General features: G+C 51.8%; 1 protein-coding gene across 1 annotated transcript in view; it reads left to right on the top strand.

Annotated features, from left to right (window-relative positions):
• Window positions 1–11785, top strand: part of kcnb2b (potassium voltage-gated channel subfamily B member 2b) — a gene marked incomplete at both ends in the record, with an annotated part of 78355 nt that extends 66570 nt beyond the window's left edge. The window contains one exon of the mRNA XM_079755051.1: window positions 9938–11785. Within this exon, the coding sequence (XP_079611177.1) occupies window positions 9938–11785 (1848 nt within the window). The remainder of the gene's footprint in view (window positions 1–9937) is intronic.
• Between the last annotated feature and the right edge of the window lie 316 nt (window positions 11786–12101).

Genomic DNA, 12101 nt, shown 5'->3' with positions numbered 1-12101 from the left:
CACAGGCTCATTCTCCCCCTCACGCATACAAGCACACACACGAACGCATATGCACATACACACCTATGTAGACACATGCACACCTACGCACACACATACATATGCAGGCACACACACACCTATGCACACACATACACACCTATGCACACATATAGTCATTTTGTCACACACCAACCCCTCTATCGGCTGCCAGTGAAAGGACGTGGTGGGAAGGACAGCTTAATCAGTTCCCATATAGAGATCTCTCTCTCTCTCTCTCTCTCTCTCTCACTCTCTCTCACACACTCCCTCTCTCTCTCCCATTATGCCTGTTCCTCAATCTCTCTGTTGTGTTTTGGTTTTGTGCGTCATTGGCTGGACTGGGATAGATAAGAGGGCAATTGTGATGGACGGATAACAGAAGAAGGGGGGGAGGGAGGGCGGAGAGAGAGAGAGAGAGAGAGAGAGAGAGAGAGAGAGAGAGAGAGAGAGAGAGAGAGGAGAGAGAGAGAGAGAGAGAGAGAGAGAGAGGGAGAGAGAGAGAGAGAGAGAGAGAGAGAGAGGGAAAGAGTGCAGCAGTTCAGATAGCTGGACCAGGGATGGAGGTCTGTAGCGATCAAAAGAGTCACGTGGTTCCCGCTTAAGACATCCTATCCCCTTCCTCCCTGAACACAGAGCCCATCAGGGTCTAAACCCCCCCTCCCGTCGGGCCACGGCCGTGACTTCACTCTCCCCTCTCTCTCCTTCCTGGACGGCCTTGCCTCTTATCAGCAGCATCACCACCACTGGGTGAGAGAAGGGACAGATGTTTTTTCTCTCTCGAATATACAGTATATATATATATATACATACTGTATATATATCCTGTCTTGTGAATGCCCACTGGCATCACTTCCAGTGCAGGGGGGATACGTGGAGCCCTGATACTTGCGGCTGTGGGGTGGATACGTTACAGGATGTATAGGAAGGAGGCGTTGGGTTCCCTTCCCGGGAAGCGGTGACCTTCATCGATGCGCCTTGTTGATGAAGAGGGGAGTGAGCAGAGCTCTGTTAGTGGGTTCTGGACGGGGGAACAGCGGAGGGGGAGGTAGAGCCGGCCACTGGGAGATGGCTGGTTTGACCCCCGGCTCCTCCTAGCTGGGGGCAGAGGTGTCCCTGAGCAAGGCACCTCACACGGTGACCTGGCCGCCGCCGTCGGTGTGTGAATGCGTGTATGAACGGATGAATGTGAGGCAGTGATTGTTCATCGCTGGCCAGTGGCCACTGGTCCGTCAGCTTTAGAGATTAATTACGTTTACAGATTTACATTCGTTAGAAGGTTGACTGTTGAAACGCTCTGCAATTAGATAAATGTATTTATCGGGGGAGTTATGAGTTTTCAGTTGCGAATCAGCTGATCTCAGCAGAGTTTAAAGAGCCGAGGCTTCTGCAGTTTGATCTAATGTGATTCCTCCCACTTCGTTTTATGAAGACGAACCACGTTTCAACCCCCTCCCCGGGGAGAAGCTGCAGAAAACATCCAAAACAAACCGACACGCCACGCATTGGTTTGTTTTGGTTGATCAACGCTTCCGCAACTAAATCGAAAGAAACCACACCAGAAAGTAAAGTCAGTCCCGCGCTTCGCATCCTTCTCCGTCCGTGCGGGGGGGCGGTGTTACAGTCAACACTGACCCAGATTATTCCCATGCTGTAGCTGAACGCTACGGGCTGCCCCACACCGCTGGGCCACCCCTACCTGGGGGGAGAGGGGGGGGGGGGGGGGAGACAGCCCAGGCGGGTGGTGCAATGAACACACTCTTAATATTTCATAGCGACTTCGAAGCAGGGAAATCAAACACGCTCTCTCTCTCTCTCTCTCTCTCTGTGCTCGTATTAGAGTTAATGCACGATTAGAGAGTGTGGGTGGGGTCGCTTCTGGAGAGAGGAAAGTGTGTCACAGGTTTAGAAGGAGCAGAAATAGACCCACGTTACACAATGCATGAGGACAGACACCTCGGTCCCACACGTCCGGGATAATTCATTCAGTTCCTTTTATTTGTTCTGTTTGAGAACAGCTTCTAGGACAGGGTACCCTGGGTACTTCTGAAGGAGAACCCCTGGTGAAGAGTCGTCCATTATGCAGCGTCATAATACCACCGCCCGTCTCCAGCGTTTCCTCTCGAATCCATTACCCTCTTCCTGCTACGGAGGGATGGAGTTCGCCGTCGCTCCCACACCCTCCGTCATCAATAATGGAGGAAAGGATGATTGTCAAACCAGCCTTTCTAACGTTTTATCCGTGTGGTTAACGTTGCGGTATCTCACTACCACTCTTCCGGGGGCTGGGAGTGGGTCTGGAGGCTCTTTGCCTGTGTTGGCGGCCCCCCCACACAGAGGAAGAAACTGATCCTATGACCCCACCCTTGGGCCCTCTGGCCGGGGGGGGGGGGGCGCCCACTCCTCAGGAACCGGCCGCTGAGGTCGCTGATGGAGTCAAGGGGAAGTGTGACAATGGCAGGGGGAAAGTTTCCCCCCCCCCCCCCCCCAGAGTACGTGTTCTCCTTCGTGCCTTCTACGCCCTTCCCTGCCAGCGCGATGCGCTCTGAGCGGGGGTATCAGTGGGGATGGGGTTGGGAGCGGGGTCAGGGAGGTGGTGGTGGGCGTGTCTATGGCTGTTCAGTGATGAATGCATTGATGTTTACAGTTAGCACTGGTCAGGCGGATACATATATGTGTGTACGTGCGTTTGAACAATTACTACCAGAACTCACTCCTCAACTTCGATTCATAGTTTAAAGTGTGACCCAGCTTTTATGTATTTTATTGAATATTTTTTATCTTGTATGTATGTATGTGTCTGCAATGCGTGTAGATACGTGCATTTGTATGTAGATGGTGTGTATGGGTCTGTGTGATTATTTGTGTGTGGGTATGTTTCGTGTGTATATGTAGAGTGCATTTGTGTGTGTATATTATTTGTGTGTAATGTGTGTTTATGTAATGTGTGTCCTGGTGTGTGTGTGTGTGTGTGTGTGTTTGTCTTTGTGTGTGTGTGTGTGTGTGTGTGTGTGTGTGTGTGTCTGTGTGTGTGTGTGTGTGTGTGTGTGTGTGTGTGCGTGCCTGGGTGTGTGTGTGTTTGTGAGGTTTGCGATTCATTTATTAGTGGGAGCGCTAATTGTGTAATCACAATTTTCATTTTCACCGAAAAATAAATATGCCGGTGTCTGTACCAAGAAAACATGTTTTACATCTATAGAAGACAATGTGTAGGCCAGGGCATCTGCAGCTGTACAGTACATACCGTATACATATATACGTTACACACATTTTACCCATATTGTAATATTGCAGTTCTTGTGATTTTGATATCGCGCTTGGCCATATTGCGAATTACGATAACATTTTGACGAGTTGTCCAGCCCTGTGTCTGCGTGACACTGATAGTGGGCTGCTGGGTGCACGGTGCAACTGTGAAGCAGCAGGCCTGCGCCTGGTTCTCCCACCGCGTGTGATGAGAACACCGTCCGCAGCGTGCTCCAAGCCCAACACAGAGCGCTCGGCTGGATCGCCTCACCCCTTAAAGTTAAGGTGAATTTCCCTTAAGGTGAGTTTCCCTTAAGGTGAATAACGCTTAAGGTGCATATCCCTTAAGGTGAATTTCCCTTAAGGTGAATAACTCTTAAGGTGAATATCCCTTAAGGTGATTTTCCCTTAAGGTGAATATCCCTTAAGGTGAATTTCCTTTTCTCCACATTCTAAACCAGCACGAATCCCCCGCGATCGCGCTTCGAAATCCCGAGCTTTCCAGCGCGTGAATCTCTCCACTGGATGTTCCATCGGGTTTTATTATGCGTCAGTTTCAAAAGTTCTTTGGTGCCCCGACACACAGAGTGTTTCGTATAGTCATCCAATAAGCGCAGGTTGTTAATTGTCGTGAAAGCCAGCTGCAGCTGAGCCGCGTGATGAAGAATGAAAGGATAAGTGTCACAGTGTGCCTTAATCGAACGACGGGTTATGAGGGGAAGAAATGGGTTGCATCCGCCGTGGCAATTACCGAGTACTTATACCCTTGGAGGGAAGAGTGAGAGGTCCTGGCGCTCATTGTCCTGTGTGTGATGTCATAAAAACTCTGCTGGAGTCGATTGCTGAAACAGCGCGGCTGCCATTCAATCTGTCGCCTCCGACTGTGTCCGAAGAGAAAATATTTTGTCCTCTGCTGCCATTAAGGGCGCTATAAAATCAGGAGATTAACATCTGGGCAACAAAGCGTTACGATTTCCGGCCATTTTCCCCAACGCCGTCATTTCTAAAGTCGGTAAGAGTGGCCTCGACCGCCCGCCTCCCGCTCGCTCTATCCCATCTCCGGAAACGGTCCGAGCGAGCCATGGAGAGTGCCTCTGCTCCCTCCCTCAGTCCCTCTGTGCTGCGGCGGCGGCTGCTGATCTGTGCCTGCATTATTCAAATCTCAATATAATGTTCCCCCTCTTTGAAGGACTTTCAAATATCTCATCGCACCTGTCTGCTATTCTCCCCCAGCCTCCGATCTATACTTCGATATCGTTTACATTTTTGTTTAGGCTGAAATCCCTTCAGCCTCAGTCTTCTTAACCTGCCCGGAGTGACATGAAATAGGTTTGGTCCTTGATACGTATTAATGAAATATAATTGTCAGCCAGGACCTTGCAAAATACATAACATGGAAACAAAGAAAATATGCAAATGGTTGACTTAGAATGGTGACGGTTCATTCTGTCAACACCCATGCAAAGCCCCTAGAGGCTGTTAGAAGAACTACATTCCAGAGACTCACGAACCGACCGGTCACGACCGCGTGCTTTGCTGTTTCGACAAATAACAAAACGACTTTTAATTCCGATTTTCCTCCACGATGCTGTGTGGGAAAGGAACGGCTGCTGAGGGCAGCAGCTTCGCCTCTCAGTGCGACGCAGCTGTCCCACGGGAAGAGATACAGTCGCAGATGATGAAACACCAAGGCATTCCTGGGATCGATCGGGCATTAGCATAGCCATAATCACCCCAATTGATCCGGGCTGCACTGAATTATCATGCCTGAGAAACGGCTCAATCTCTCCCTCTTCAAGTCGACGACACAGGCTGGTCAGAAGGGTGCATGTGTGTGTCTGCGTGTGGACGGGGAGAATGCCGGGGTGGATCAGGGGCCATGAGAGCCTGGAGCACCGGAATCAATATGGGGCCGCTGGGACCGGAGCCTGGCCGACTGGGAGGTCCTAATAGGATGTATACACAATCGATACCCCAGCCACCGCCCTCAGGCTGGTAGGCTGAGAGTGCTGCTGTGTTCCTGGGGACCTCTTCCTTCTGAGGGGGGTGGGGGGGCTGAGAGACAGCTGATGGACAGGTGAAGATGGAACTCCTGAAGGGGACTCGCACACTGTACCCGGTGACCCCCGACCCCCGGCCACTGAGGTCCGCAGGGGCCCATCCCACGCCCCGGTGACAGTCGGTTAATGGAACACGGCCCATTCCATCGCTGATAACATAACACATCTCGGACAGGGAGGTCCAGGTGTTATCGGACGGAAAAAAGGTGACAGCCTTTAACATCCTCCTCTGGTGTCTCTGGCTGTGTTTGCGCGGGGACCAAAGATGGAAGTGCCAGGGATAGCGTGAGCATAGCGAGCGTCAGTACCTCCTGTCTGGTCGCCATGGACATCCTCTCCTCATCACGCTGTAAAGCCAGTCTCCGGTGGTCGCAAACAAGCACACACACACACACACAAACACACACACTTTCACACGCACACACACGCAAGCATACAAACACAAACACACTTGTGCACACACACACACGCACACACACACGCACATACATACACACACATACACACACACACACACCCAGACACACACCCTGTCTGGGCCTCAGACTTCACCTCCGCCCAGACCGGCCCCGGGTCGCAGGTCAACCGCTGCACTGAAGGCGGAGTCGTTAAAGTCAAACAGAGAACATTGTGTGGGGTGCGTGTGTGTGTGTGTGTGTCTGTGTGACGCAATGTGTGTGCGTCCCTTCAAAGCAAGAAAACAAACAGAAGGGGGCCTTGTATGTTTTTCTGGGTCGAGATTAAACTCCCACTTCAGCCGACGGACGGGGAGCCTCTTGTATGTGGGGCAGGAGGAGGCTGTACCCCCACTCCATTACGGCGGGCTAACGGGCGCGGCTCCCGGCAGGGGCTGGTCCGCGCGTCATGGCGTCTGCGTCCGGCGTTCGCGAGCAGTGGGAGGGAGGGAGGGAGGGAGGGAGGGAGGGAGCAAGGTGAGCTCATATCAGGTTGATCACCCGCCGTGCCGTGGTGGGAGACCAGGGTGTGCGTGGTTTTGTGTGTGTGTTGTGCAAATGTGTGCAAATGTTTGCATGTTTGAATGTGTGTGTGTGTGTGTGTGTGCCCTAGTTCATAATCATGTGTGTGCATGCATGTGTATGTAACATGTTTGTGTGTATGTGTGTGTGTGTGTCTTGGGCCTTTGTTTGTCGTTTTTGTGTATTTGTCTACGTATATACATGCGTGTGTATAAATGTGTTTGTGTGTGTGTGTGTGTGTGTGTGCCTTTGTTTGAACTCATATGTTTGTTTGTTCACGTACATACAAGCGTGTTTATGAGTGTGTGTGTGTGTGTGTGTGTGTGTGTGTGTGTGTGTGTGTGTGTGTGTGTGTGTTAGCAGGCGCCCCTTACCCTTTCAGCAACACGGGGGGGTGTACTCACCTCCTCGGTTAATGGAATCAAAGAGCTACACGACATGAGCCTCCTTGAACTTTTACCTTCACGTTGATGTATGTATGCTGTTTGTAGCGGGGGAGGGAGGCTGCTCAAGTAAATGGTCAATGGAACGCTTTTCAGACTAAGGCCACTCAAAGCACTTATAGCTTCACCCCTTCATACTCACAATCGCACGCCGAAGGCGGTGTCAACCTCACAGGGACAGCCTGCTGGTGGAGGGCCGCTCGGGGACAGCCACGGAGATGATCTGAGAGATCTAAGATATAGTGAAAGGTTTAGATGATACAACCTTATATGGTCACCGTATTGTTTTGCGTTCTGATTGGGCGGAGGGCGTTAGCTGAGGTTACCAGAGGGGGGGTCAGGCCGTTCCATAGGGTCATGACACGCCCAATCTATGCGCTGTGTGCAGGGCCAGCCGCACTTAGCGGCTAATTGGGTTAGGCTAATCAGCGGCCGCCGGTATTGCACAGCGCGTCCCTCCGTCGGGACACGCCCATCCTCTGGTTCCCTCTCTCTGTCTCTGGTGCTCTCTCTCTCTCTCTCTCTCTCTCTCTCTATCTCTCTCTCTGTCTCTGGTGCTCTCTCTCTCTCTCTCTTTCTCTCTCTCTGTCTCTCTCTCTCTCTCTCTGTGTCTCTCTCTCTCCCCTCTCTCTCTCTCTCTCTCTCTGTCTCTCTCTCTCTCTCTCTCTTTCTCTCTCTCTCTCTCTCTGTCTCTGTCTCTGGTGCTCTCTCTCTCTCTCTCTCTCTCTCTCTCTCTCTCTCTTTCTGTCTCTGTCTCTGGTGCTCTCTCTCTCTCTCTCTCTCTCTCTATCACTGTTTTCTCTATCACTCAAACACACACACACACACACACACACACACACACACACACACAGACACACACACACACACACAAACACACACACACACAGTTACACTTAAATCTCTATTTCCAAAGAAGGGTTGGGCAATAATTCAATATTGTCAATGTTGTTTTATTGTCTTTGGATGGTATGGTATCGTTGTGAAATGAAGATATCGACTCATAGTGAGACCCTGTTTTATAGTATAAATGGATTACGATGAGAAGATATATATAATTTTTTCCAATATGAGAAAGGCAATCTAGTTTAATTCTGATACCATACTTTATATTTCAGTAACACGACGGAATAACGTTCACGTCATTAATCAGCCTTAAGTTAATAATCATTGACAAACCATTCATATATGTTATTGGTGATTGGTAATTGCTATGTTAAAGGGCCCATTTTACCACCATTTTGATTAGCAATTACAATCCATGTCAAAATCGACCCCGCATTCAAATCAGACGTAGGACTGTCCCCCCAGATGTGTGATGGATAGATCAGCTAACAGCCTATCGAGTTTACTGTACCAACTGCTCGGCTTGGCTATCCATCATTTCCATATACTTCCCTCAGCAGTTAGGCTGTTAAGAATGGTATTTATTATCATAAGCAATTCTAATATTTATCTACATTAAGTATAAATCCCTGTAATTACTTAGCTACATTTTTCCATATCGCCCTGCTCTAGTAAAGGTTAATTCATAACAACTCTGGTTGGATATTGGCCATCGGTTGCAAGCCTTTACAGCCGGCAGATATCCAGCATGTTGTACGACCGGCCCTATCCCACAGGGTTCTTGTATAACTTTCCTAGCTTAGCACCGCTAATGGTGTAGCATTCATATCTTCCCACAGCCGTAGCTGAATAAGAGTAGAAGGGGTAGCTGCTTAAGGAGTCCCAGCACAGAGTCTCAGCCGCAGCTTTTAGATGTGATGCTTCGTGGAGGGGCGATGGTGGAGGAGGTGGGGGGAGCAGGAGAGGAAGAAACGGAAGAGAGGATGGGAAGAGATGGAATAGATAAGGTAGCACATATTGTTCTGTTCTGAAGACAAGCAGACCGTCGAACACAAACTCAGACTCACAGTCAAACACTCACTCAGTAACACACACACACACATACACACACACACAGATACAAACACAGTGAATCATTCACAAACACACACACACACACACACAAAATCAAACACTCACACACACACTCACACAGACACACAGTGAAACACACACAAAGTCAAACACTCACTCAGTAACACACACACACACGCACACACACGCACGCACACACACACACACAGTGAATCATTCTCACACAAACACACACACACACACACAAAATCAAACACTCACTAACACACCCACACAGACACACAGTGAAACACTCACACACAGTCAAACACTCACTCAGTAACATACACACACGCACACACACACACACACACACACACACACACACACACATACACACACACACACACACACAAACACAGTGGATCATTCACAAACACACAAACACACACACACAGTGAATCATTCTCACACACAAACACACACACACACACACACACACACATGCACACCCAAAATAATCTTATCCTCATGGGCCCTTACTGATCACTGTACCTTTGGTACAGTGATCTGTACCAAAGGTACAGATCACTGTACAGATCACTTGGGCCTTTCAGGCGGGGGCAGTAGAGTCCATCCTCTCTGTGGTGAGGGGAGATCCTTCAAAGCACCGTCATGCCCCATCTCACAGGATGACCCCCCCTCCCCCCACATCACAAACCAACAGGGTGCAATGCCTAGACACCATCTTTATTCATTGATTCATTTCATTCTGTTGAATAGTGATCGAAATCTCGAGATGAAGATCTTGGTTTGGGAGAAACACATCTGCCCTCGTTATTCTGCAAGCTACGAGACCGGAATGGAAAGGCTCCTATTTATTTATTCTCTCATGTATGTCCATTTCATTTCCTTTTATTGAGGCAGTTATTCTCTGTGAGTTCAGAATGGTCCTATTCCTGCGTTGGATTGGTTTTAAATTCACCACTTACTTTTCTAGCAACGGCAGCATGTGTTCTCCTTTCATTATTTAATATCCGGCACATATCTTCACACCTCTCCCTGCTCCACACCTCTAATTACTAACAATAGACCACAAATCTGCCACAAATGTCTGTGGCAGAATCTAATGACGCATCCGCACAAGCCATAAATATGTAAATATCTTTGATCCCCGGCTATTAATGCGACAGCAAAGATCCTTTGAAATATAACGGAACATACACACTGCGTGATTCCTTTGAACTGCGGAAACCTTCTTGTTGCTTTACACTCCTCTCTCTTCTCCCTGCAGATCCTGGCCATCATCTCCATCCTCTTCATCGTCCTCTCCACCATCGCCCTCTCGCTCAACACGCTGCCGGAGCTCCAGGTGGTCGACGAGTTCAACCAGGCCAACGACAACCCTCAGCTGGCCCACGTGGAGGCCGTGTGCATCGCCTGGTTCACCATGGAGTACCTGCTGCGCTTCCTCTCCTCGCCCAACAAGTGGAAGTTCTTCAAGGGCCCGCTGAACATCATCGACCTGCTGGCCATCCTGCCCTACTACGTCACCATCTTCCTCACCGAGTCCAACAAGAGCGTGCTGCAGTTCCAGAACGTGCGCCGCGTGGTGCAGATCTTCCGGATCATGAGAATCCTCCGCATCCTGAAGCTGGCCCGCCACTCCACGGGCCTGCAGTCGCTGGGCTTCACGCTGAAGCGGAGCTACAACGAGCTGGGCCTGCTCATCCTGTTCCTGGCCATGGGCATCATGATCTTCTCCAGCCTGGTGTTCTTCGCCGAGAAGGACGAGGACGCCACCAAGTTCACCAGCATCCCCGCCTCCTTCTGGTGGGCCACCATCACCATGACCACCGTGGGCTACGGCGACATCTACCCGCAGACGCTGCTGGGGAAGATCGTGGGCGGGCTGTGCTGCATCGCCGGCGTGCTGGTGATCGCTCTGCCCATCCCCATCATCGTCAACAACTTCTCAGAGTTCTACAAGGAGCAGAAGCGGCAGGAGAAGGCCATCAAGAGGCGAGAGGCACTGGAGCGCGCCAAGAGGAACGGCAGCATCGTGTCCATGAACCTCAAGGACGCCTTCGCCCGGAGCATGGAGCTGATGGACGTGGTGGTGGAGAAGGGCGGGGACAAGACCCCCACGGACAACCACCTGTCACCCAGCCGCTGGGGGGGCTCGGCCAAGAGCGTCACGTCGGACGCCGCTCTCAAGTCCCCCGGGAAGCAGAGCCCCGGGCCCATGGTGCTCACGCTACCTCACACCATCAGCATCACCACCGCCGGCGGCCCCCAGGGCACCGCCCGCAGCCCCCAGCACTACAGGGGCAGCCCCCAGCGCCTCAACGTCCAGAAGCTGGAGGAGATGTACCACCAGATGACCAAGTCGCAGTCCTACACCAACCTGAACACCACCAGCTCTGTGAGTACCCTGAGCACCTCCATGACCGCCCTGCAGTCGCCGGGCAGGAAACCCAACAGCCCCGACGGCGCCGTCAGAGAGGGGGTGGAGCTGGAGATGAAGGAGGTGGAGGCCTCCTCCATGGAGGGTTTAGACGACCACACAGAGGATATGAAGGAGGAGGGGGACGCCACGTTCCAGGACTCTCTCCCTGAGCTGGATCTCCTGACAGCCAGCGGGGACCGGAACCCGCAGGGCTGCCTGCTCACAGACGACGTCCCCGCCAGCTCGGCGGACAGACTGCACTCCGACTGCGGCGACGGGGAGAGCATCACCGACACCGCCGAGAACATCCGCAGATCCCTCCAAGGCCACAACCTACTCCACGCCAAAGGGTTGAGGGGGAACTCTGTAGAGACCTGCTTCCTGTCCTCTGAGAGGCTAGTGGTGGACACGCCCCCGGGCGAGGACGACCCGACGACGGAGAACCGACGGCAGCGTCTCATGGCCGCGGTGGGAGGGGCCGTCCCCGGCACGCCGCTGTCGCCCAAGGCGGTGGCGGGGGCAGGGGGGAGCTCGGCGCCCCGCTATACCCGAGGCCGGCCGGGCAGCAGCCAGGAGGCGGAGGCCGACGGCGACCAAAGCACACGCAAGGCGGAGAACCACGTGTTCAGCCCCGAGATCCACCTGCTCCCCGGGGAGGGGGGGCGCTCCCCGGGCTGTGGAACCAGCATGTGACGGTCGGAGGAGCGGTGAGGGGCCGCAGACCTCCTCCCCATGCAGGCCCTCCCCCGGCCGGCGTCGGGGAGCAGAAGAAGAAGACAGAGGGAAAAGGGCGCAGATATAGTGAAAGATATTTTTGCATGGCATGAAAAGCTCCCTTTTACCTGTGTTTTTTTTTTGTGTGTCGCTGAACTTCAAACTGCTTTTTTAAACGCAGATTCGGGAATTACTTTGGGGACCGAAGTGAGGGCACTCTGAGGAAAACTAAAATATTATTTATCAAATGAAGCAAACAATGTGTCCGTCCCCCTCCCGGTGTACATACTGAACT

The sequence above is a fragment of the Pollachius pollachius genome, assembly GCF_949987615.1.
Source record: "Pollachius pollachius genome assembly, chromosome: 17".
Lineage (NCBI taxonomy): Eukaryota > Metazoa > Chordata > Actinopteri > Gadiformes > Gadidae > Pollachius > Pollachius pollachius.
Note: the sequence above shows the minus strand (reverse complement) of the source record. Positions and strands in the feature narration are given on the sequence as shown.